The following is a 26,879-nucleotide window of genomic DNA, read 5'->3' as shown; positions in this document are numbered from 1 at the left end:
TCCTGTAAGCATCTAGGACCTCATGGAGAAGGCTGGGTCCAGCTCCCTTATCTCAGGTAGAATTCTATCTCCCCAGGCATTTCAACAGTGGCTCAAACAGCTTAAACTTCTCAAGTACTTTGAAACGGGCCATCAGAAAAGGCTTTGTAATATACCCCAGTTCTAATCTGTCTCCTCTGCCTCTCAGGTTACAAACAAGAGGGGTAAACAGAAAGGACAATTTGGGAGACTCCTGGAAATTACGCTGCAGTGTTAAGGTGAGTTTTTGCAAATTGGCTGTGGCCTAAGGGATGGGCATCTGAGAGACCATCTCCAAGTCTGGTCCTTTGGGGCTTTCCTAGTTGAAGGGAGCCTCAAATGAGGGTCCAACAGGTTCCCAGTTCTACTTGTGATGTAGAGGGAAGATATACTGTGGGCCTCTTATTATTTGACCTCATGGTCCTTTACAGGTCCTGGCAAATACATTTTCCAAAGAGTAGAAGACGATGTAAAATAATCATGTAAAACTGCAGGCAGTGTTGACTCATACATATCGGTCCTGCAGAAATTCACGGATGCCCTTCTTTGAGAGAACAGCTGTCTGTCCCCACAACCACTAGTTAGTAGCAGCCCGTCTCTATGCTTCTATTAATGTCTCATAATATCATAAGATGGACTTTGCTCATTGCTGGGATGAATACTATCTACAAGTATTAGAACTGGAAAAAAAACCTACCCCTTAGACTTAACATTTTAACATTCCTCCTAAGTTGTCACAAGTTTCACCCCAGCTTGCCAATAATAATCTCTCTACCCCATCCTGTCCTGATGAAGAATGAACTCTGCCAGGTTGTTTGAAAAACAGACTTGTCACTGCCTGTAACTTATTTGAGTTAGGTTCACTACGGTATGCTTTAAATTAGCACTCGGTGGCAGAAGATGCCTCCAAAGGAGAATAATTCATGACCAATGACATCATGAGATTTATAGGGGAAGCCGGGCAGGAGAAAGAAAGAGGATATTACCCGGTATCAGAGAAGCTTAGGTAAAAGGACAGGACTAGCCCCAAGAGATCTTTCAGAAACAGAGATAGACACTAACTAGAACGAATAGGTGGAATAGTTAAGTAGAACTAAGGGGCCAAGGGAAACAGCAAAGGCTGCAGGAAGATGGAGGAACAAGAGGGTCATCAGGCCAGCAGTGACATGCTCTCCTCTAAGGCAATGAATCTAATCAAATCTAAAAGAAAAGAGGAGTTGAGACACTAGAATTCTTCTGGATTGAGTCAATTCTGATGTGTTCTCACTTGAGAGGTGCATGCCAGAGGTAATGTGTTTAATAACCTCAGTGTTATAAAACCTCAGAGAGGGCAAGAAAAAAAAAGCCATCAAGACAAGAAGATAAGCAGAACAAACATCCCCTGACCCTGGGTCTGGCCCACCTGGTTACAAAGGTGGAGACTTCCAACACTCAGTACAATCCCGTCCGACCACTTCTTGAGATTCACAAAGCTGAGTGATTAGTGAGCTTATGTTGTAACAAGGCCTTCTGTCGGTGAAAGGGTCTAAACAACTCAAACCGTTCAACTCTTGAAACAAAGATCTGTCCATGCTAGCATAGGTCATGCGAGGGCCACTCAGGACAGTGACGTGTCCCGACATCAGCTCTATGCTCGGCATCTGGAAGGTCCTGATGTGCCACATTTGATCAACATCCTTTGCCGTCTAACCGTCTGACATTTACTTTGTGTGCATTCGTCACTGCAGAGACACATTAATCACCATTGAGTAGCCAAAGAAGAAGGACTTCAGAGGATGAAGCGTGACTTGGAAAAATACAAATTTCCCCTGGACATAGTCATGGGGAAATGCACACATGCACTGCTAGTGTATTACCAAGGCTCTGTGGAGAAAAAGAGAAACGTGGAGTTGAGAAACGTGGGGGTAAGAACTCATCCTTACATATTCCTGCAGATTCAAGTATCCCGTGGGTAAAATAATTGAACTCATTTCCTATCGCTATTTATAATATCGAATATTCACTAGTGCTCTTCATATACAAGACACCCTGTTAGGTAATATAGGAAACAGTAGAGTAGTAAATGTATGGCTTGTTCCGAATCTAGTAGGGACGATGACATGCGCAGCCACATCATTACAGGGATGGTCTCTGATGGGTGCCTCCCAGGAAATAAAATTGCATGTTGTGGACGTTCATAAAGTGCCTAAATGTTTTGTGCAGAGTTTGCAAAGGGGAATAGATGCTGTGATTGTTTGTCATTGTCTTTGAAGACTTAGATGTGAGAAGTGCATTGTGCAAGAGAGTTGGGAGAAGAAAGTTGGGAGCAGGGTATTTTGGGAAAAGAGTAGTTGAAGATACAAGACAACCTAGGTGGCTAAAGAATAAGAGACAAGTTTGTAATTTAACTGTCCTGTCAACAACACAAGGACAACACAAGGGAACATGACCATCAGTCCTGCCTGTTGGAAAACCACTGCTAAGGTAGATCATTAAATTTGTTTCTGGGGCTAGGGGTGATGTGCACTAGCTATAGTTAGGACATGCGAGCTGTGAGAGTGAAGGAAAATATAAATTCTCAGAACAATGATACACAACACAGACATCGCCAATGGAGGAAAGAGCTAGGAGGAGAAATGGAGGCCAAAAAAAACAAAAAAAACAAAAAAAAACAAAAACAAAACAAAACAAAAAACTCTAGAGTGAGAATCAACAGGTTTGCCAACTGATTGCATATACAAAATCGGGAACATGAAGGAGGCAAAACTTCTTGGCAAAACCTTAAAGTGTGGTGACAGAACAGTGGTACCATCAGCCAGGAGACCTGATAATTATGATGGTTTGAAGGGGCTGATCTAGGGACTTGAGTCAATCTAAAGGGAGATATGTACACTGAGCGGAAGAGAAAATTAGGGTCTAGGAGTGAAGACTTGAATTCGCTCAGAGCCATGAATGTTACGGAAGTCAGAAAGATCGTAAGGAGCTAAGATGGAGAGAGTCAACCTTAGAATACACACCAAGTCGAGGGACTGAGCAGAAGCAGGAAGCAGGGAAGTCACAGAAGACCTGAGAGCGAAGACATGGATCAGAACTTACCGTCTCTTGCCTCTAGCTGCTTAGCTCAGGTTAATGACTAAGTGTGAATCAGGGAAACTTAAAAGGCTGTTGGGTTTTGCAGCCAGATGCTCACTGAAATATTGCTGCTTGGTGTTTGTAGGTGAGTAGCACATTATAGATTATATCGCGAAGCCATGTGTGTGTGGACGCCAGTGTCCACATTGGGTGTGGATGTAAGAAAGGCTATCCATTTGAAGAGACTGGGAGAGCAGAGACAAACAGAGATAAATGGGAATTCAAGAGGCTAATCAAACAGAGAAGATTTGCTCCTACAGGTGGTTGTCTGATTTTATTTTAGAATGAACACAGTCAGCTCTGTGGATGTGAGTAAAAATGCAACATGGAGGAACCCTATTGTCTCAAGTGTGCCTCAGAAAGGTCTCAAAGGGGAGTTTAGGTCTCTTTAGCACTGAGGTGAATGACGAATGGCAAGGCTGTGACCTGAGGGAATTTCTGATCATTAGATCTAGAAGGAGTAGTAATTCGAGAAGTGACCAGGGCTTGGCTCTGATGTAGAAATGTTGGATCTCTGTGGTGTTCTTAAATAACATGATGAATATCTTTGACGCAAACTCTGAAACCAGAAAATAAACCTGTGTGTCTAATCACGGAAATTTATGCACACCTATTTATATATACCTAATACATATGTTTAAATGGTTAATACTCATGCACTTGCATATCCTGCATGAGCACAACATATTCCATTTTAAAAACTTTTACATGCTTCTCAGCACTAGCTCAGGGACATAATAAATGCTCAACAGACATTGGTTTATTTTAACTTACATATTTATGTAGAGCTATTCAATTGATTTTTTTTCTGTCCCACCTCTTAAATCACAACTGTAAAATAATTATTAACTGATAAACAGAGTTCAGGTTCAGGCTCGCAGCCATTTCTTTAAAATAACAGTTTTATAGTGGACTTAGGGTTGTGCCTCTTCATTGTACCTTTGATCCTTGCAGTAAACATCACTTTTACTTTTGCCAAAACAGATGCTGGACAGCAGCACCCCAAGGCTATGAGGAACTCTACGTCCACTTGACTTTCCACTCTCAGTTCCCACTAACACCCCGTCCCTCCTGCCCAGTCACACCAGCAAATGCAAAATGTGGAATTTCACCAGCAGCTCACGATAATTAGCTCTGACATCAATGCACAGGGACACAGTGGCAGAGTAATGTTCAAGATTCCTAACGTTCTCACACATTCCAGTCCTCACTACTCTCAAAGTCAATTCCCCTTGCTTCTGTGCCTAGAGCACTTGAACCTCACCATTCTCCTCAAGGTATGAGGAAAGCACAGACTTCCACTGAAGGCTTGGGCTGGGGCTTTGTTGTGGGAGTAGAGTGGTTATGTTCCAAGCCACAGAACTCACAGAGACAGTACGTGACTGAGCAAATGTGGTTAGCATTGGGATGGCAGCACAATGTACCTTATAGATGGATGTCTCCTCAAACTAGATGGAACCCTAGACCCGGATCAATACTAGCAGCCCTCAGAATGACAAATGTGCATTGTAGCACTGACCCAACCATATCATAGGCCCGTAGGTTAAACAGTACCCGAGGGTCAATTGCCTCCTTCACAGGGGATATGGTGAAAGAAACTAGGAAAGTTGAGAATACAGGCAAGTCAGTTAACTGGCAGATTCTTCAGTGATTCTTACAGCACACTGATGGATTATACACTAAACATGAATGACCATTTTTCATTGTAGCTCTCTTCCTCTCTGTCTTGTATGTGAGGAGAGGCATCTGTCTTCTTCTTCCCAAGTCACACTTCTTCCCTGTCCTACATGGCGTCAAACTCAGCTGTTTATAAACTATATACATGAGTGTGTGTTGAAGAGAACTCCCATGTAGAACTCCTAGGCCAGGCTCCCATGGGCCTTAACTAAACAGGTAGAGATGAGGCATGGCTTAAATGACCCTTTCTCCTTTCTCCCTGCTCTGTGGTTCGTGATGCTCTGGTTGCTTTTTCCTGCTAGCGTATTATAGCTTATCCCCAGGAAAAGGAATGAGAAATCCTAATGTAGATTAGGTGTTTAAATGTACAAATCTCTAATATGGCTTAAAATGTCACTCTTCCTGGGAACACTTTCATTTCAACAGCAGACGGACAGCTCATGGACAGCTCAGGCCTAATGGAGGAAGTCTGTCTGGGAAGCTAGCAGTTGGCAGTCTCTTCCAACATCTTAAAGCAAGCCATGGGTCATTCGCCTTTTGTAAGGCCACAGCCGCTCTAGCATGACTGACCTCCTCAGGGTGCCTCTTGCCCTGAAGAATTGCTTAGGACACTCTGTGACACCAAGGTGAAGAAAGCAAAGATGATGTCATGTGCTTTAGTGGCCCCCAGATCCCACATTTTCTATATGGCTTTGGGAACATACAATATGGCCACAATGCCCAGAAACACCAAACACATTCACCAATAAACTGCCGTTACATCATGTATGCGCACATGTGAATCATCCCTAGCACACCAAAACAGACACACACAGGGTGCCAAGCAAGGACAGGGCCTTTTTTTAGAGACGGAGATCAAACAAAAACAAAAACAAAAACAAAACAAAAAAAACAAAACAAAAAAAACCCAAAACAAACAAAAAAAATGACAATATGAGTTCAGGAATAGCTTTTCCAAAGGCTTTTGCCCTAACATTACAGTTAATCTGTCCCTAAATCTTGAACTAACTTTAAAAAACAAAACAAAACAAAACAAAAACCAAACCAAAGAAACCCTAGCTCTTAAATGAGAGGTGCAGGTGACCAGCACTCTGCAGAGAATTCTCCCTGGGGCAATTCCTGATGGCCAGGGAAGACTGGGTGAGTGGTACTCACATCACTGTATAGAAGACGCCTATTTTACACATGCGTTTGGGCACTACTGACACCACCAACATTTAATGGGATCATCTGGGATTTTTGCCCCAATCACAAAATGGCTGTGGCCAGTACCAGGGAATACACATTAGGGATGTTTCCCAAGTGCTGGTTGAGGATACACAGTGACAGCTTGTTAATAACGAGGTCCATTGTACATGCCGCACTCCGAAAGGGTGTGCACATCTTCACTCAGGCAAATTCAAGGGTCAGGTTGTTGAGGTCTCTGGACATGCTGATGGAACAGCATTGCCACTCAAAGGAGTGATGTGGGACCACACCCATCAACCCACTTCCACAATGGAAGGTAGCACTCATGAGAGAAAGCATGGATTCTGAAGGACACCATGGAACATAGAATGCTCTCAGGGCTCTGCAGAACCTCACAGTTTTGGATGGATTGGGTCTTGGTCCATATCCATCAGTAATGGAGATGGGAACGGCTGCTGAATTCTTAGTATTCTACTGACTTGCTGTTATGGAGTTTTACATCTAAAGCTTGACAGACTTAATTTTCTTATTCGTTCTGTAGCAGGCCATGAAGACCTTACTTTGGTCCCAATTCCAGTATCCAGTTGGAGAGAGATGATCAATTGAGGCCAAATAAGGGGTTTAGAATAGTTAAATTTCCCAGCTGACAGTCTCTGATGGTAGGAGAATAGGGGAGAAAATGCAGTATGCTGGGCATATCAATTTAGGAAAGAGAGAGAGGGGAGAGAGAGAGAGAGAGAGAGAGAGAGAGAGAGAGAGAGAGAGAGAGAGAGAGAGAGAGAACTGCTATCTTTCACAAAGTCAACAATCCAGTGAAAGAAATTCTATTTGTCTGGTTAGCCCCAAATCAGATTTGGGATACCTGACTTGAACAAAATAGCACCTTCCTAATGGCAGTAACAAGAACAAGGTAACTCTAAAGCCACCATTGATACTGTCCCTCACACACCCACTTGCCCACCTCTAAAACTAGTTTTAGTTACCTTGCTAGTTTTGAGGGAATCTGGTGACCTGTTATAGAAAAGCATATACGTCTGTAAGACCCTCGTATCCACTGCTATCCTCCTACAGCCTAAAACCACATGTTTAAGTAGAATTAGTGGAGATTTCTTGGGTGTGCCTGAAGTGGTCATTTCTACAGGTAGGCAGAGGTAGAGGGGTGGGGTGCTCAGAGCTGGGGTACCAGAGGATGAAGGACCAGAATGGTAAGATGATCGTTGAGCATCAGAGAAGGCTGCTGTGAGATTCCTCAGATACTCGCTTCCTGAAATCTCTCAGCCATGCCAAGAATGGGAGGTAACTGGACCTCAATTCTTTTTCAAGCCCTTTTGGGGAACCTTTGTAAGCCCAGGTACTGACAGGGGGAAAAATCTGATGCCACCAGCTTGTTTTCGACAGGTTGATGGTTTCCTATGGTCTCCCTAAAAGACAAGAATCAGACCCAGTTTTGCTTAGTGCTGATACAGACTCAGCAAAACTCAGGTTAAAGTGCGCGCTCATTTCTCGCAGATCAGCAGGAAGACAGGTTTCAGAGACGGGGCATGGACATGAATGGCTTTCCCCTGGCTTAGTCACCACAGTGGCTTCTGTTCCCATTAACTTTTTTTTTTCCAGAAACTCTGAAGCAAAGGCCATGTCAAACAATTCCCCAACTGAAAATGAAAACCCGTAACGAAACAGTTCCCCCCCTCATTCCCATCCCCACCCCACTCCCTCCAGCTCAACACCCTGAATACTCACAGGAGAACACTTTAGCTATACAAAATTAATTAGAAAACAAAATATTTACATACCAAATAAACACCATCTTGATTTCTGTGGCCTGTGGAGACCATCAGAGCCCCCTGTTTTCTAGATTGCTGTTCGCTAGTTAGCTGGTTCGTTTTTTTTTTTTTCCTTTTGTTTTTTACTTTTTTTTTTTTTTAAATTTTAAAGGGTGAGGTAAGAGGAAGAGTGGGGGATGAGCCCTGGCCCTTGGACAGAGCCAGAGTGAAGCAATGTTTCTATGGCCCCTCTCCTTCTTCCTCTGGGAGATGCCTCACGCCCTCTGTCCTCTCTCAGAGTCTTTCCTGGAACCTAAAATAAAGCACTCCGCGCTCCTCTCTCCAAACTGTTGAGAGGTTCAGCCCCTTGCCCCCACGTTCATTTTAGAAAGAAAACAAGGCCTTCGGTTGGCATTGAAATGAAAGATACTGAGGTAAAAAAAAATAAACCAAGGAGGAAGGTAGGAGACAGCAGTCGAGGATGGGAATGAGGGAAGGCCGTGAGGCAGGGCGACCAGGAAAGCAAGAAGCAGGCCAGGAGGGTGTGACGTGAAGAGACATGGCAGCTTCGTTCCAGAGGAGGATAAGCACCTTTCTGGTTTATGTGTCCTGTGTGCGACAAGGCGATCCCGCAGTCAAGCTTCCAAACAGACCCAGGGCTCTTTGGATGCCACCCTGTGTGAGGGGAGGGCAGGGCAGCAGGACTGCCATAGAACACCCCTACCCCAAGTTTCAGGATGGGCAGTGACATATATTCATTTCCCTTCTTGATTTTCCAACTTTAAGTAAGGGGGCATCATACCTGCCAGTACCCCCATCCCTGGAGTTTTACACACACACGCGCGCACACACACACACACACACACACACACACACACACACACACACACACACTCACACGTACATTTACTGTCAAGTGGTACAATCTGAGAGGGAACTGCGGTCGCAGGAGAGGAAGGCGTCTATCAGAAGCATTTGCACTAGTTCAAGTCACATGCCTAGGGAGCCAGGTTCCCGCTTCTCAATCTCCTTCATTCTCTTTGGCTTCCAGAGATGTTCCCTTGGGGACAAGCTCATTTCTCTTCCCCCCGTGTGTCCCCTTGACTTATCTCCAACCCTGGGGGAACTTTGCTTGCTCTTTCAGCTTTAGGTTAAGTAAGAAGGGATCAAAGCATTGAAAACATCCCCCTCTCTCACTTACCCTACCGTAAATGACTAAAAACACCCCCTCTCTCCCTTACCCTACCATAACGACTCTCTTCTTCAAAGCCTTTATACGACGAACTCTCCCTGAAACCTCAGCCAGTTAAGGGGCTAAATGACTAGAGGAGCTTTTTGGAACCTCAACTCTAAGGATGGATAAAGGACTCATAGCTGTTTTAATTTCCCTTAAGCCTTACTGAAAAGTTCTTTGCTCAAGCTGACGGAGAGCATAGGCCAACTACTGATACATTATTTTGTAGGGTTGTTTCAGTTCTGTTCATTCCCTTCTGTTGTCTTTTCTGCAACACAAATCCTTCTCTTTTCCATAACCTCTACCTTCACTCAAGAAGGAAAAAAGGAGAGATAGCCCAAATTGGGGTAACCTGTGACATCGGTTTATATATAAGCCAAAAAACAAGCACATTGCTTACATGTGTGAAAGGAAGCAGCCAGTCCAGGTTTCATTCTCTATACTCAGAGGCACCTGACTACATGTGGGTGCAATCGTACATGGACAGATGTGCACGCACAATCCCATGCACTTGCTTCCAATGCATCATGGGACGCCATAGCACTGAACTACCTACTTCGTTCGGAACCAATGGCCTTCCCCCTTGGTTCACCACCCACGAGGCTTCTGGAGCTGAAGAAGATTTTCATTTATCTTTTTGGCTTATATATACACAATGACTTCCTGCCCTCTGCTCGGTACATGGTCCCTCTGCAGATGTCAACCACGCGGCAAGAATTCAGTGAAAGCCTCTTCTCTCTTATGAGCAGGAGGTTCAATGGCCTTCCTCAGAACACCTTCGCTTCCTCACCTGAACAAAGAGAGCAGCATCAGGAAAGCCTCGCTCAAAGTGAACCGCTAAGAGCCCTTCTGCGCTAGGAAGAAGCACACAGGCAGCGCTTTGGTCTCCTCTCCATCCTCCCACACTGAGGCCCCGTTCTATTCTCTCATGGAAACAGGAATGGTGGACAGATGTGGGAAGGAGAGAACTGCGCGAGGGAGGAGAAATGGTGCTGGCCACGAGGGTTGCCTTCAGTAAGGAACCAGAACTCCAGGATCCCATAGAGAAATTAAAAGAAGAAGAAAAAGCGAATGGGAGCCAAGTTCACCCCCGACTCTTTCCATGACATGCGCACCACGCGGCCCACAGCCCTATCCCTCCCGTACCCACCTTAACCTCTCTCTCTTCCCTCACTCAGACATCAGACTCAATACTAGAAAGTTTCTCATAAACATGTCCATTGCTGGAGCCATTGAAAGCCCTGGGGTTTTTGTTGTTAGGCACACAGGGGTTGGACTGGTTCCCTATACAAATGTCCTTCTGGAAACGACCTGGCACAGCCCCATGAAGGGCTGACACCACTGGCTTATTGGTGACAAGGGCCCGGAAGTCCGGCCTTGTTTTTGACGCCCCTGCCACCGTGGGCTGCCTGAAGAAGTAGGATTTGCTGCCGTGAAGCAAGCACTGGTCATCCCCAAAAGTGGGGATGAAAGGGTTTTGCGTGACCCGGTCAGGGTAGAGCGACTTGCTGAGCATGTAGCCGCTGCCGGGGTTGTTGTGGTGGTGTCCGGCAGTGGGCACTGAGGACTTGTTGGCAAAGGAGCTCTCACCAGCTGGCATCTCAAACATATGGGCGTAGGGGCTCCCATCCATGAATCGGCCCTTGTCTTTCAGGCTCACGCTGCGTGGGGCCAAGGCGGCCTCCTCCTTCTGCAGGTCCACGAAGGTGTCGTAGGAATGCTGCCGGCGCAGTTTGTTCCGATTCTTCTTCTGAGCCTTGGAATTAGTCGGGCTCTGAGGGTACTTGGTGCTGGAGGCGTTGGATGTCACAGCCACGGGGGCAGCCGACTGGTCCAGTTCCTGCAGGGAGTTGTCCTCGCTGATGTCGTACAGGTTACCAGCTTTCTTACAGGCCTCACACCTGATGCAGGCCTGCCGGCCCGAGTTCTGCCCTGCCACCGTCGAGGAGTAATTGTGCAGCTTGGAAGGACAGCTGCGGCAGAAGTTGCCCCCAGACCGGTCCTCCCAATCCACATTGGTCAGGTTCTTCTCCCAAGGAGCAGGCACCCCGCCTACCACTCCGTGCTTATCGCCCGTTCCGTGTTTGAGGTGAGACCTGTTGGTACAGGGCCCACCTCCACTGACCGAATCTCGCTTGAAGTCATCACTGCGTTCTTTGTAAATGTCAGTCAGGTCCACGTGCTCCCAGTGAGGCGAGTTCTCCTTCGTTCGGAACTGGTCCAGGTAGAAGTCTCGGAGCCCTTCTTTGTCCCTGAAGTAGCGCTTGTGGTCTGGGGAGCGGGGTGGTCGGCGACGGTAGGCCAGCTCGATTTCATCAAACTCCCTCCTCGATTTGGCCGAGGCTGGCCGCTTCTTCAGACTGTCCTTATACTGCTGTTTCCTCCTCTTGGCTGCGTTGCCCTCGATGTTCCCATAGGTGACAGTGTGCGTGGAGATGTCTGAGACATCTGATCGAATCAAGTCGTCGTGGCCACTGTAGCGGTCACTCTTGAAAGAGAACTTGCCGTACAGGTCACTGAGCTGGCTATGTTTGGAGGAGGGCAGGCCGATGTCCAGGGGTTTCTTGCTGATTGACCTGGGCTGGGTGGTGAAGGGTGGGTTGTCACAGTCATAGAGCCCGTCAATGGAGCTGGTGCTGCCGATGCTGTGTGGCCGGTGGTGATGGTGATAGTGGTCTTGGTACACATTGCTGTCCTTCAGCTGCAGGTTACCAAATGTTCTCTCTACCTCGCTAATGTAGTCACTGAACAGGTTTTCCTCACAGGGTGGGTTATTGTACGACTTGCAGTCTGAATGCGTGAAGCTGCGACGATGCTCAGAGATGTCGTAGACGGAGGACTCTCGGCGGATGAAGTCCAGGGCACTCTGAGGGGAGCCGTTTACTCCAGACAGGTTGGCCATGTTCTTGGCCGTGCGGAGCAAGCGTAGGATGTTGGAGTGGGTGTTGTTCATGGTGGCAGTGGGGGAGTTCATCACGGATTGGCGCTCCTCTATGGCTACCCCATGGATACAGCTGTAGATACCCTGAAGGGACATAGGATGGTACACACTGAGTCCAGAGAAACCCAAACGCAAGGTAAACAACAGTGACCTACCACCTGAGGGTCTAACGAGGTGAGACAAAGATAGGAGAATGGTGAGGCAGGCAGTGTGCTGCATTCACCGAGAACGTGTCTCGGATCATCTCACAAGCTAATGGTCACAATCTGCCATCGGAGAGGGGCGTGATCATACCAGGGGACTTGAAAAAATAGATCACCTGGCACTTGTGCCTCAACTCCACACATGATCTATCTTGGCCTTCCTTCCTGTTTAGGACCCAGAGTGTTACATTCTGTAAAAGAACCCATGCTGTAATCATAGGGCAAGAAGTAGAATCAGAATAGTGGAAGCACAGGGCCTCTCTCCACAGATGCCAGGACCACTGAGCTCTGCTTGGCCACGCCCTTCTGAGGTTGCTCACAATGGCTTCTTGTTCCTGGCTCTGACTGATTTTGAACATGGTGTTTTTTTTTTTTTTTTTTAGAATTTTGATCAGCAAATAACAAGGGAGCAATGTTGTTCTGTAGCTAAGCATGAAGCGAATTCACACAGAGAGTTAGAAAGCCCTGGGGTCAAAGAAGGATTTTCTACTGCTGTGGCCTACTCTGTGGGAGGGAAAAAATTTGGGACAAATATCAAGAGCTCAATATGAATAAATAACTCCCTTGTTGAGGACTCTCCTTTATTCACCCTTTAGCCCTTGGTTTCTTTTTTATAGTCAATATTATCATAAATAATTAATGTCCTATCAGATTAGTATTGATGAAGAACACCAGGCAAACAGCTACTTATCCAGGGCACAGAAGAACAGCATCCATGAGAAAAGCTAGGTTGCTTCCCTGGGCTGACAGTCTCCCCACATCTAAAGTCATGTCAACCTACTGCTTGTCGCTCACAAGCTCCCGTGAAAGGCAAACTGATTTGGGACTTTCTCCCTGGCAAGGTAAGGTAGACAAAGAAGTGGCTTTAAACTGTGTCTTTATGTACAAGAAGGTTAATCTAGGAAAGAATGCTAACTGAATGGGCAGGACTGAGAAGAGAAAAAGTCTGAAGGAAAATGGTAGCCATGTGAATGAGCAGTGGTAGGCCATGTGAGACACAAGGTCTTCCTAGAAGGGACTCTACTCCCTTTCTGCTTCTTACTTCTGACCTCTTGACAGTGACCAGGAGGGACTGCTAAGTGCCCTCTTCTGTGAAGAGAGAGTCCATGTCAGAGGGCCACAAGTAAGATTTCTTTTCTTTCACCTCTCTGGCCTCTGGGAAGTGCTGAATAATGGAGCCTATGGCCCAGGGACCAGGAGTCCCACAGGTTCCTTTCTCTTGTTCTTACATGACTGAATGACCTGAACTCACTGACAGCTAGAGAGGAAATGGAGAAATTGTTCCCTGTCCCTAAAACACTGCAGGAAAATGATCAGAAAATGACAGTTCGATGAGAAACCCATTTTCTTTCATAACTCTATTTGAGTCATAGCTGCAGCTCAATCCTCAATCCTAAAAGGATATTTGAGTTTACCACTCCATGCGTGAGTCCCCAAAACTATGTCAACAAAATCAAAAGAATTCTACTCTTTAAAAACTTCCCTCTGTGACCCGACGTTTATATATTTGTTTTCCTAATACCTCACTTTGAAAATGAAGGTGACCTCTAAACAAAGAATGGCCTGGAGTCTTGCTCCTTTAAAGTAAGTTTCATATGTATGTATGTATGTGTGTGTGTGTGTGTGTGTGTGTGTATATATATGTATATATGTGTGTGTGTGTATGTATATATATATCTGTGTGTGTGTGTGTGTGTGTGTATGTGTGTGTGTGAGAGAGAGAGAGAGAGAGAGAGAGAGAGGAGAGAGAGAGAGAGAGAGAGAATCAAGACTTGGTTTCTGTTAGGCTCTTTCAGATGTTATGTATATATGTAATACACACACACACACACACACACACACACACACACACACACACACGATCCTTCTGCTGCAGTCTCTCCCAGTGTTGGTATTTATTGTAGGCATATTTCACTTACTTCATATGTGGTTAAAATACAGGAATAGTAAAAACACCAATAATATGCCTTTGTGTGTTAGAATAAGTTATGTGACACTCCACTATTTAAGAAAAAATAGGATTCCCACCCCAAAGGATCAATTGATTAATGCAGCCTATACAGAATCAATACAGAATCCTGGTGATGTAAGAGGCAAGTGGGGGAAAGTCAAATTTTCTATTTCGGAAGAGCTGCCTTTTTTTTGATAGAAAATCAAACGTCTGAGTCTAAAACCGAAGGAAGGAATATAACACCACCCATCTTAGAAACACTTGAAATTCTTTCACACAGACTCTTGGGGAAGTGGCCATGATCTGGCTTTATGGTTTAGCTACGTAGGGGTAGAACAAGCACCCTCTTGGGTCTCACTGCTCAGCACAGAGAAGGCTGAACTGTCTTTAGCAAGCTCTGAGTATCTTGACCAAAACACTTACTCTGCTGATGGAGAAGACCATGCCAGGCTTGCCAGAACAGACACCCATGAAGCAATGCCGGAACTGCCAATAGAACAGATGCTCACAGATGAAGGTGATGAGGCTGAGGGCCATGGCTGCCCCCAACATATAGAAGACACCCGCCATATTGTCGATGTCCAGCTGGCTGCTCATCACCTCATTCTTCTCATTGTGGCAAATGCCAGTGAGCCAGAGAGCTTCTAGTTCTTCCATCTCCCCTAGAAGGAGGACAAGAAGGAGACGGATAAAGGAGGTGGGGCGGGGGAAGGGTAGGAGTGGAAGGAGAGCATAAAAACATGGCAGAAAGGGACAAACACAAAGGGAGAAAAAGAATACTTTTTATTAATACCATTTCATCTTAACTCATCAACACATCCCTAAGCATTCAGAGGAAATATAATGACTGGAACTACAGGTAATGCAAGGACATGGGACTTCCTGTGGCTCTCCTTTACCCAGTATAAACTGGCAGCTCAATGCTTGGTATTGTACACAATATGCCATGCAAGGAACAAGAATTCAAATTAGTGAGAACAGTTCACGGGCAAAGCAGTCAATGGGTTTTGATGTGTGTTCGAGAGAAGGGGAGAGGGGGACACAAAGTTGAGAGTAGGGATGGATTTTAATTTATATTATATCTAAAGGTATTCCAGCCTGAAGGTGTAGCATAATCACCGAGGAAGACGTAGGGGAATAGATGCTCATTTATGGAGAGGCAAGAAAAACAGTTCAAGCAGAGTAACCGTCATGAAAGAAAGCTTAGTAAAGGAATTCTGAGTTTAAACACTTTGTCCTTTACTTTATAGACAATGGGGATAACATAATCAAACGAGTAAAATCTCTTGGAATTATACAGAGCAGATTAGATTGAGGGAGGGGAGATAGAAAGAGATTGAAAGAGAGGTCAAACGTCTATGGTCTCTCAGAATTACAGATGTCTTATAGAGAAAAATATGAAACCCAAAAGAGGAGGGAGCTGGAATGAAACATGACCAGCCCAACCTGCCTCCTCTCAACTTTGCTTAAAGGGACACGGACTTCTCCAGTTGTGTCAGACTCTTACCTACTATCGCTGGACACTAGAGAGTAGAAATGTAGAAATCTCAGACAAAAAAACAAGAACAAAACAAACCAACCAAACCAACCAAACAAAAAAACAAAAAAGAAAACAAGTATCTACTTTAGAATTTCACTAATTCACAGGAATGAAATTCTGGTTTGGTAAAATTTTGCATTAATAGCACAATGAAACCCCAAATCTTCTCTACTGACCTGCCCAGTAATAGAATCTGGATCCATTTGGCTGTGACTACTGGATATATCTGCACAGCTTATCAACACTCCAGCTACAAACCCCTATTCTTCCTTATAGGAATCCACTCACTTTTCTTGATTCAACAGTGCCTTTTCTAACTAGTGTAGTAGCCAGATTCTGATGGAGTCTGAGAGCTTACCCTTGGGCTTTTGTCTCTAATATTTTCCCAAACAGAAAATGTCCTACAACCTTAAATGACAGACCCACATGGCCAATGGACAGGGGAACCATGCAGAGTTAAGCTCATTTATATGTAGATTAGTTTGTGTGTGAGGATTGTGGGTAGAGTGCTTTGGCCAATGATATGAAGAGAAATGCAGAAGACAGTGGTTGGGTGAGATACATTTCTCGGTGGTCAGCTCATCACCAGAAAGACATGGGAAGTGCCTTCTGGTATCTACATCTGAGGGTCCTTGCCCTCCACCTACCTCTTCAGCCAGAATATCATGGCAGGACAGAGTGAAGGATGCGACAACAGACACACATCTATTTCTCTTTCATTTCTCCAGGGCTAGAAAGAGCACTGCCCTACATCTGTCTGGTGTTGTGCCACATGTAGGGTGTCATCTGGAACATCTAACTGTAGCCTACTTCATTCCTGAAGGTTTCAATGTCCCACACAATCTTCAAATGAACCCTTGTCACCAACTACTTTAATCCCTTCCCTCGTCTCTACCCAGCGCAGGTCAAAGTATGTCTCCTTGTAATTCACATATTAAACCCTAAACTGGTAGCTTAGGGTGTGACTTTGAAATTAGGTCATTGCAGATGTAGTTAATTACAGTGAAGTCACACTGGAACACGGAAGGCCCCTAACTTCATGTGATTGTCCTGAAGAAAAGGGTGGATGCAGAGAGAGAGAGAGAGAGAGAGAGAGAGAGAGAGAGAGAGAGAGAGAGAGAGATGACTACAGAAGAAAGACATTCACCCAGGTAGACTGAAAGTCCAGATCTGAGTGGTGCTTTGACAGGTCAAAGAACACCTAGTAGAACCAATAAGAAGAAAGCACCAAGAAGAGCCCCTGAAGGCGATGCAACAAGCACACAGAGGATTCTTCCTCATGACTTCCAAGTGAAGGTAACTCTATTGATACTCATAGAATTTCAACACAATGAATGTAACTGTTTACATCACTCCATTCCTGTCATTTGTTATGGTGGCCCTAGGAATCTAAACTGTGCTCTCCAATCTTACCATATCCTGCAAGGACATGCTGTTTTTGATACATAGAGGATAAAGGTTGCTGTTTCAGAATAGTTATTGACTGAGGCCAAATAAGTGAACACTCCCCCTTTCTTTAACTCACCATCTCCAAACAGCTGCAGGATAGCGAGGTCCACCTGGCGCTTCCAGCCGGAGTCTTTTTGGATAGCAATGCCATAGCCTGTAGAAGCAAAGACCTTGCCACTGCCAATGGTCACCAGCTTGCAGCCTTCGTCCCTTCCAGCCATGTAGTTAAGCACGGCTGCATCATAGATGAATGCATCAAGCTTCCTGCACAAGAAAGAAGCGAACCAACAAATAGCAAGGAGGAAATTACACAGCAATACTACCTACTAGGCCGTTAGTATGAAGTGGTAGGGTTGCGGAAGCTATGTGGAGGACTGGTCCACAGTAGGGCTCAAGTCGGACTATTGTCAGAGTCTAAAGCCTGAATCCCAGGCTGCTCTTGATGGGACTTCAGGTTGAAAGGAGTTGTTTCTTTTATTCCCCCCTCCCACCAGGAATGATAAGAATGTAAGTTGGGCCCAAGGCCAACTCATAAGCTGTGTCAGAAAAGGAGAAGGAGTAAAAAGGAATCAATAAAAATAATAACAGAAATAATGAAAAGTAAGCACCACAGTGATAACAAATAGAACGGGTGAGCTTTATATAACATTTTTCATTTCTCAGCTCATTACAGTCCAGAATCGGGGAGAGTGTAGGTGTATATATTTCGGTAGATATGTGGCTATTTTAGTGGTCAGAAAGCCTTCGACATTCTCTTGTGCTTTTTGACTCTGCTTTGAGGGTGAGAGAGCCAATGCGAAGCAGTGCAAGAGAAGGAAACACACAGAAGGACCGAGGTCTTCCAAATTCCTAAGCCTACATGCACATCTCGTGAGGCATTGAGCTTTGTAAAGAAGGGATGCATAGAGAGGGGGCTAAGAGCAAGAAGGCATGCACCACTCTTTCCAAGCATTTCCACGCAGAAAGGCTGAGGGAGCAGCTCAGATAAAGCCATGCAAGTAACAGGGATGAAAGCGAACAGGGCATGCAACCTTCCAGAACAGTTACAGGCTACGGAGCTTTGTCACGCCTCAAGAAATTAGAAAAGAAAAAAAAATCCCATAAAACAAAAAGCCAAGGCCTTTTTGACAGGACAAACAACAGGACATTTCATAAAATGCACCGTATAAAATGTAGGTTGGCCGCATGCCCAAACACCAAACACCTGGTATAACTGAGAACTATGGGTATCCTACAGTTTGGGGTACCCAGAGCACTCCTGCCCTAACCTCAGATCCCGTCTTCTGAAACCTGTTGTGACTTTGTTCATAGCAGTGAGATTGAATGCCACCACATTCTAAATGGCCACAAATCTAGGTGGTACTTGGAAACCTTGAGCAAAGGCAGACAGAGGAGTCCACCGTCACCATAGAACAGAGGGAAACAGATGAAGGACCCATTAGCCTCCAAATCTCAACGTTTATAATGCTCAAGTGCTGGTCAGTCTTCCCAGCTCTGGCTTTCTCCAACAAAAGGACGAGTGTGTCCGGAGAGCTACAACAACAGCTTGTGAACAAACACACTCCGGGTAAAGAGAATGGCTATGAGAAGTGACAATCAAAGTGGAAACTGGGGATCAATCAATCAACACATTCCTACTTGCTACCATTTACAAAGTTTTGCACACTTCTTGTTTCACTTCCCCCTTATCCATAGACACTAGAACTGTCTGTTACACCTCTGAGACTGTAGCTCATGTGTAACATATATGACCTCTCCTTCACTCTTCCTCTCTAGTTCTCGATCTGTTTCTTTTCCACTCCAGGGCCACATTCATGCAAGCAGAAAACAATTTGCAGGTTGGTACATAAAAGCAAGAACTCTTGTACAATGGTTGGAATGATGCCATCAAATTTGACTTGGAAACACGTCTTTGACTTAATGAGTATGATTCCAGTTCAATCTGTGTCTAATGGATGTGAGAAACATATCACTCTGAGCTTGGAGGCCGTTCTTACCCTGTTTTCAGGGAGAGCAATGCATCATCTACACCCCTTTGGTTGAACTTTCCCATGTAGGCATGCATTTCTGCATAGTTATTACGGATATTCCTCTCTGTGCTGCCATTGGGCACAGTCCCAAAGCGGAAAGGGGGTGAGAAGTCATTAGGTCTCTGGAACTGGAGAGAGAAAGAGAGAGAGGGAGACAGACAGAGACAGAATAAAGAAGAAATGCTTTAGAAAAATGTGAAGAGACATTAAGTCAGCATTAGTGAGTTTATAATGGAAAGGAACTATAATTCACCAAACACATTAGCCCTCAGTCAGGAGCAGTAATTGCCTTCTGGAAGTGGACTTCAGTTCAACTCAATTTAATACGTATTGTTGAGAGATTTCTATTTGCACAGCCCAGAGTTTAATCCATAACCCCATGTGTTCCTTCTGTGCATACAACACAATAGCAGTGATGACGGGCCTGAAAGTGGTGCGATATATTTTGTGGTAGATTAGTCACTTTTATTTCCAAAAACTGTCTAAAATCTGTACCCAGGCCTCTTAATTCAGAGGCCCAAACACATTGTCCATGTACAATTAAGGTCAAATAGCATTACAGTCACGAAGATGTTTGAATATTGAATATATTTTGCTAAGAAATTTTCTTTTGCCCTTCAAAGCACTCAAAATTCTGTTGATCCTAAAACGGCTATTGGAGAACTCATAAATTCCATGTCATTTTAGTTATGTTCCCTCTCTTGCTTAACTTCTGAGAGTGTATCTCCAGTTCCTAGCACCAGAAATAAAATTTCTTGGATTCTGTCCCTATGACATCAGCATTACTCCTAGCTCTTACCCTGCAATGAGTCGGGTCTTAATGATGTCTCCCAAGCACATAATTTGACCATTTGGATTTCCACGGCCTCATCAAATCCATCTCCTTAACACAAACTCACCTTTCTCTTTGGGCCAATTCGTGTCCTTCATTTTAAAATATAGCTCAAAGCAACTGCCTCGGAAAACCTCCTGTGAATTCTTCCTTCTATCAAGTTGACACCCAAATGATCCCCCATTACTCGTTATTCTGGTTTCGAGTACTAGATTCATACTATAAATGCAATGACTCCCTAAGTCTACAGGCTAAGCACTGAGAACTAGACTTTCACGTGGTCATTAATAGTTTAACCTTGAGGTTAAAACGGATGTGATGACCAGCTCTGCCACTTACTACTTAATGACTGTGGTTGTTGACAGAAAAGATGGACCATTTCTTCTTCCATAACAAGGAGTTAATGATGCCCGCTTTTCAAGAAAGCAAACCAAGTACTTAGCCCAGCACCTGACACACCACAGGGTTGCCTGACACAACCCAGGTCACTCGGTTAGAAGGTCTTTAAATGAGAAAATGCCTGCAGTAGATTGTACTGGGGACAAGTCTATAAGGCATTTCTTGATTAATGATTGATGTGGGAGGCTCTGGTTTACTACACTAGGTGGTCCTGCACAAGAAATGGAGAGCAAGACAGTAAGCATCATTCCTTTATGGTTTTTGCTTCAGTTCCTACCTTTGCTTCCCTCGTTGATGGACTGTGATTGGCACATGTAAAACTAATGACCCCTTCTTCCCACATTCCCTTTGGTTATGGCCTTTATGACAGCAGTAGAAAGCAAACTAATACAGGAGAAGCTCAGTAATTGGTCCCATGTTGTTCTAAATTCACGTTCATTTTGGTTTTGTTTTGCTGATAAACGGCAGGCTACCTCGTGTTCCTGTCTGTAAGAACATCTGAGACGGCACAGAATATGTGCATAAAGTTGTGTCTTGGTGTAGAGAGGACACGGAAGGTGTTCAAAGTGCTCTTGGTTTCAATTACCTGTTACTTGGAGCTGTATTTGAAAACCTAGCCCACCAGCCCGGGGGGCACCACTGAACTTTATAAATAGCCCACGTTCTGTGGCCATTCTTCTCCTTCTTAGAATGTGAGGGCTTCATGGGCTACAGATTCTCATAGCACAAGGAGGCATTACAGCCACTGTAGCTGCTCCTGTCAGCCACAGTTGAGAGTCGAGTCAGAGTCACATGCTGCTGTGGTTGGGATATTTACATGCCACATCAGAAACAGACTTTCCAACTGGAAAACACTTCTTTTGCGATCAGCAGATCAGCACACTTTGTGCCATTAATGGCCTCTCTTTATTTTTTTTTTAAAGGGTTACAATTTTTAAGCAAATAACCATAAAAATGTCAGGATTTTAGCGTTGAGTTGTCTCCTCCAAGCTAACTAGCTTAAATCTTCCATTGGACAAATGATAAAACAGGGACCCAATGAGGGTAATTTGCTCACTATCACCCAGGGGTAGTGATGGCAAATACCATCAGTGTTTTCAATGGCCTAATTAAGAATGACTTCTCACTGCGCCCGACACAGAGCAAGCTTATAGTATGGCTGTGCTTTAATAAAAGAAACAGACACTAGAATGCTTCACACATCACTGTCAAATAGAAGTCCTCAGATATGTGAGGAAACCCATCCCCTAAACGCAAAGCAGAGTGGATGGCACAGGAGGTAGTGTCCCCTGCAGTCATATGAACTCTCCGTCATCTGTAAGTCTGCACTTTGCTAGGACAGTGACGATGACTACAAACATTGACTAAGATACTGCAGGGTCCCACAATATTTCCTGAGGTATTATTAAAAACTGGAATTACATCCAATTCAGATCTAATATAAATTATTACCAGCTAGGTATTTTCGAAAAACTTAATACATGAAAGGCACACGCATGCGATGATTTTTGATTAACCAAATCGAATCCCAGTGCCCAGTGTTCCCACTCCCTGATGGAGCTACAGGCCAAGGCGCTTCTAACTCTGAACCATAATTCATTTTCTTCTAAAACAATGTTTAGAGTCTATATTATCTTACAATCACATCCATGGCTACATAAAACATTTTAAAAAAATGGACCTAGAGGAGCAAACACTATTTTGAAAGAGAGAGGCGACACTGGGAGAATTTGAGGACTTCCTGAGGAGCTCCAATGACCTTATGGCCTCGGTACAAAACTGATGCACTGGGGAAGGCTGGCTGAATGGAGTAGCTGCCCGCAGGTATGCGCACAGACAATGTGAAGGCCGCTCAGTGGAGGAGAAGCTAGTTGCCAACAAATGGTATGGAGGTAATTAGACATTCCTGCACAAAACGAACCTTGCTCCTCCCCCTACAAGATCAATAGCACCTATGCCCAACTCGTAAAAGTTTCAGGAGGAAATGTCTGAGAACACTTTCGTAAGCTGGAGTTAGATGAAGACTATGAATCACGTGTCCAATATACCCGCAGAGGGAAATAAAGATAAATTAAAGGTCAACAGAATTCAGAACTTCTCTTTAAAAGCTGCAGTTAGGATTATGAGAAGGTGAGCCGCCAGCTGGGAGGAAGAATCTGAAAATGAATTAAAGCGATTTAAAAAAAAACAAATTAGGTAATAGCAGAACAAGGCTTACATCGCTTAGGCACCATCCCTGAGCAAATAACCAGAGAAAACAAAGTGACTGAAATGTGGACGAAATTTAGCTTAGAGGCAATTTGGTTTAAATTCAGCCCTTTCTCATGCCTGTTGTAGGAACACGAACACAGGCAAGTTACTTCACCTTTCCAACTTTTTTTTTCCTGGAAATATTATTTTAATACCTAAGAGAGTACATAGAAAAGCACTTAACACTGTAAGGAAACTCAAAACTGTTAGGTTCTTCTGTGGCAATGAAATTCTGTCCTGTGTGAGGGAGGCAGTGCTCCCTCAGATTGAAAAGCCTTGTCCTCTAATCTGCCCCTGAAACTAGGCCAGTCTGAGGGCCTAGAATTAGCCAGAGCAGATGCAAGGAGTAAGCTTGCCTTCTCTTTTGAAAGTTCTTGTTCAGCTCGATAGGAGGTTTAGATAAAAAAAGGTCTTTAAAACTGTCAGTGGACCTTGAATTTAACTAAAACTCACATTCACAGGGAGCAATATGCTTAGGGAGACCCATGGGGAAGAAAAGGAAAACTCCCAAATGCCTTGATGTTCCAATAAAGACCCTTGTAATAAAACTCAGCCCGAGGTACAAGCTCCTGTTGTTTAACCTAAGTGACAGTTGCTGGTCTTTGGGCTATGGAAGAGGGATTAAAGTGAATACTATGAGGAATCTAAATTAGAACAGGGAAGACCTTTATACATGATTTTAAAAATTATGACTTCAATAAGCCAGGGAAAACAAAAATTAGATTTGAAAACTCTGATTTCAAAATGGTGATTCAAAAAAACAAAACAGATTTTTTTTTAATCAATCACCTTTGACCACTGCTAAAACACAGATCCAGCTATCGAAATGAAAGTAGAGGAGGGGAGAAGCCTCAGGGATCATGTCCATTTCCCAGACGAAGACACCAAAGTCTTGGAAAGGTCAAGGCTCCAGGCCTGTGCAAAGGTGAAAGACAAGCTGAGCTTCTCCATTGCCATTTGGGCGGCTGCTGAGTGTCATTTTGTCCCGGCTTCCTGAGGAGTGAGGTCATGTGATGCTAAGTGGGGTCACCTGGGAGGCCCTTCTTCACAATTGTTTGCTCCCACCTTCTCCACCGATCAAACACTTGCTCCTTGCAATGGCTATAAAGTCCCAGCAGCACAAGGGGTAACACAGAGGCAGAACAGTCAAGAGAATTGTAATCTCACTTGCTCTTCCTGAAGAGCAGTGAATCAACTTCAGTCTCGGTCTTGATGACCTTAACGTGAATTCCTCTTGACAGTCATGCAAGGACCAGGCAAAGACCCTCACTTTCAAGTGATCCTTCCGTTGGACTTTGGAGCCATTTGGCTGCCACCACCCCATGAAAAAGTTTCTCATAGAGCTTGTAGCAAATAAAATAAAATAAAATAATAAAATAAAGAGGAACAAGGGGTAGGGTCTAGTCCTCTTTGTTTTCTTACAGTCAACTAAATATGTCAGTTGATTTTCCTAAGTAGAGGGCTCTGTTAATCCAGTTATAATAGCCACACTCATTCAACACCTATGATTGTGTTGAATTAGCACATCATCTTTATCTATGGTAATTAGAATACATCAGTTCATTTGGAAAATATTTACCTAGCATCTATTAGTGGAGTGGATTGTATTAAGAAATGAAGAAAAGATTAAAAAAAAAAATCAAGCACTGTGTCTAGGAGCCAACCTCCCGGGAGAGTCAGAAATGTAAGTGTTTTCTGCCATTCCCATCTTCTTGTATAGTCTTTCATCTATATTTGTACTCAGGAAGCATTTAGTCTGTGTAGACAAGGTTCTGGGTGTAGGGGATTTGGCACTGCAGAATAAGATCCAGAGGCTCATATCAAAGAAGGGTGATGGATAACGTATATACAAACATGCATAGATACATATATGTGCATTTCGATGTACACTCACATATATGCATGTGTGTGCTTTAAACGTGATAGGCTAAAGTTGGCCACACATATTTTGCCACTCCTTCTATCAAGAGGGAAGCTTGTGTTCCCTCTCCTAGGCTGAGCAGGTGACTTAACATGGAAAGATTCAGAAGCACTGCCCTGAGACTTCTGAGCTTGGGAAACAGTATGTGTTTTTACAGCCTCTTCGCTGGCCTTCCAGAACCTCATTTCAAGGGAACGCTAAGTCTATAGGGAGTCCTAAATATCTACTCTTGGGCCCAATGTCAAGTCCCAGTCTTGAGGCCACCAAACTGGTGACAGCCCCTGTGGGTACTCCTGACTGCAGCCCTAACTGTTCTCTCTGCTCTACCCATTCTTGCCAGCACACCAGAGAAATCAATAAAGCCATTTTGGTCCCTCAAGCCCAGCCAGGTCTAGCTCTACTCTTAAGTGAAGATCAGGTGATTCCACTCATGTAACATAAAGTAGAAGACACACTCAACCAGGCTTTACCCAGATGATCCCTAGGGCATTGAAACTCAATGAAGCCCTTCTTGCTTTGAGAATCTAAGGAGGGAGGGTCCAGTGCTTAGATTAAGCAATGGGTTACTGGTGAATGTGGAATGTTTCAAGACAAGACAAACCATGTAATACTACAGACTGACTTTGACTGGCAGTCATTAGTTGGTTTCTCTGAGAAGGTAGCATTTGAGCTGAGACCTCGGTAAGATCAGGCATCCAAAGCACGTGTGGGACATACAAGAGGCCCAGGAATTTGCCAATAAAAATAGTCCAGACTGGTGAGATGGGCAGTAAACAAGGCAATAGGAGCTCCAGAGAAGCAGGACCCTGTGTCAGTGGGAACACAGGGCAAACAGCAACTCAAAGGGTGACACAGAAGAGCTTTCTATTTGGACCAAAGAGGCAAAGCAATGTCTGGACAGGATGATCTGCTCAAAGGCACGATACAGACAGACTAATTGCCATACTCACTCAATATCTATGGGATGAGAAAGCTCAGGCTCCACCACTGACCGTGAACACCTTCAGTCTTATAAGGTGAAGGCTGATGAAGGATGAGGGAAGAAACAGCCCAGCTCCCAAAAGGAGCCCAGATCTATGCAGTAGAGTTTAGAGGTCTCATGCCGAGGCAGCAGTTCTCAACCTGTGAGTTGTGACCCTTTTGGGTGTTGAATAACCCTTTTACGGGGGGTCACATATCAGATATCTACATTACAATTCATAAAAGTAGTAAAATTACAATTATGAAGTAGCAACGAAATAATATTGCGGTTGGGGGTTCACCACTACCTGGGTTGCAGCATTAGGAAGGCTGAGAACCTCTGCTCTAAGGTATGCTAAGCAGGAGAGCCTTTACATATCCTAGCTCGGCCACTTGATAGCCCTGAGACTTTGTACAACTCGCCTTCTCTGTGCCCCAGACTTGTAGAGTATATCTATGCACCCAGTATTCACCTAGTTTCCCTGAGAAGTGTAGTGGCACAGTGCCTGGCACATGATGAGCATACTGAGTTACTTGTTATTGTTAACATGGTTCTAGCTATGATCACACCCACTGTCACTAGAGGTAACTGAATGATTCTGTCAGAATGACAAAACTGGGGTTTTGTGTTAAAAAGAGTCCTCTGTCACCAGCACATATCCCAGCCTGGAAGGAACATATTGAAGAGACGGGAGTTGAAGGGGACCTGAGCTCTGAGGAGAGACTTGGCACTTTGGTGGGGTAGGAAACGAAAACAAGGTGGAACTTCAGGGACATTTTGTAGCAGCTTGCCCCTCATAGGTTTCCACATTGAAATGGTCTTTCATTATTTTAGGGAGGGTTAGGAGCTGTGGTCTTCCTCAAGGATGTCACTGAGGATAGGTTTCTGAGCTAAGATCCTCTTGCCTCTTCAGTCCTCCTCTCTGTCCTTGCCTTGTGCGTGTGGTCCACGTGTGAGCTCTCAGCATCCTTCTCTAACCTCCATGCCTACCTGCTGCCTCTATCTTGCTCCCATGGACTCCGACCCTCTGGAACCATAAGCCAAAATCAACTTTTCTTTCACAAGTTGCCTTGGTCATGATGCTTCATAACATCAACAGAAAGATAATCAATATGTTCAAATATCCTTCACGACCACAAAAGATGGCTGCATGCATCACAATGGCTGAATACAAAAGACCCTAGTGGTACCATAACTATTAAAATTTCAAATAAGAACAGATGCCAGGCCAGGCTTCCTGGCAGGCTTCCTGAAGGGGGACAGATTGAAGCAGTAAAGAGGGAAGTAGAGTTTTCAATGGTGTGGTGTGTGTGTGTCGGGGGGGGGGTTCCATACTCCCCACTAACCTGGTTAGTTTCCTGATGGGAAAGTGAAAAGCCGTTTGTGAATTCTTTAGGGCCACTGGAAAGAG

At 44.5% G+C, this 26,879-nt stretch overlaps 1 protein-coding gene across 3 annotated transcripts in view; it reads right to left on the bottom strand.

Annotated features, from left to right (window-relative positions):
- Positions 1–26,879, bottom strand: part of Grin2b (glutamate ionotropic receptor NMDA type subunit 2B) — a 503,512-nt gene that overhangs the window by 61,612 nt on the left and 415,021 nt on the right. Inside the window, exons 10-14 of one of the 3 annotated variants that reach the window (XM_032905524.1) lie at positions 19,073–19,233; positions 17,152–17,339; positions 14,510–14,748; positions 10,582–12,016; positions 9,596–9,781 (exon numbers count right to left, since the gene is read on the bottom strand). In XM_032905524.1, coding sequence (XP_032761415.1) covers positions 9,759–9,781; positions 10,582–12,016; positions 14,510–14,748; positions 17,152–17,339; positions 19,073–19,233 — 2,046 coding nt within the window. In that variant the 3' untranslated portion in view covers positions 9,596–9,758. Of the gene's footprint in view, positions 1–9,595; positions 12,017–14,509; positions 14,749–17,151; positions 17,340–19,072; positions 19,234–26,879 lie in introns of those variants that run through there. The other 2 variants (XM_032905525.1, XM_032905523.1) reach the window with 2 other exon arrangements.

This window comes from Rattus rattus, chromosome 6 (assembly GCF_011064425.1).
Source record: "Rattus rattus isolate New Zealand chromosome 6, Rrattus_CSIRO_v1, whole genome shotgun sequence".
NCBI classification, from domain to species: domain Eukaryota; kingdom Metazoa; phylum Chordata; class Mammalia; order Rodentia; family Muridae; genus Rattus; species Rattus rattus.
This window is presented reverse-complemented; position numbering and strand designations above follow the sequence as displayed.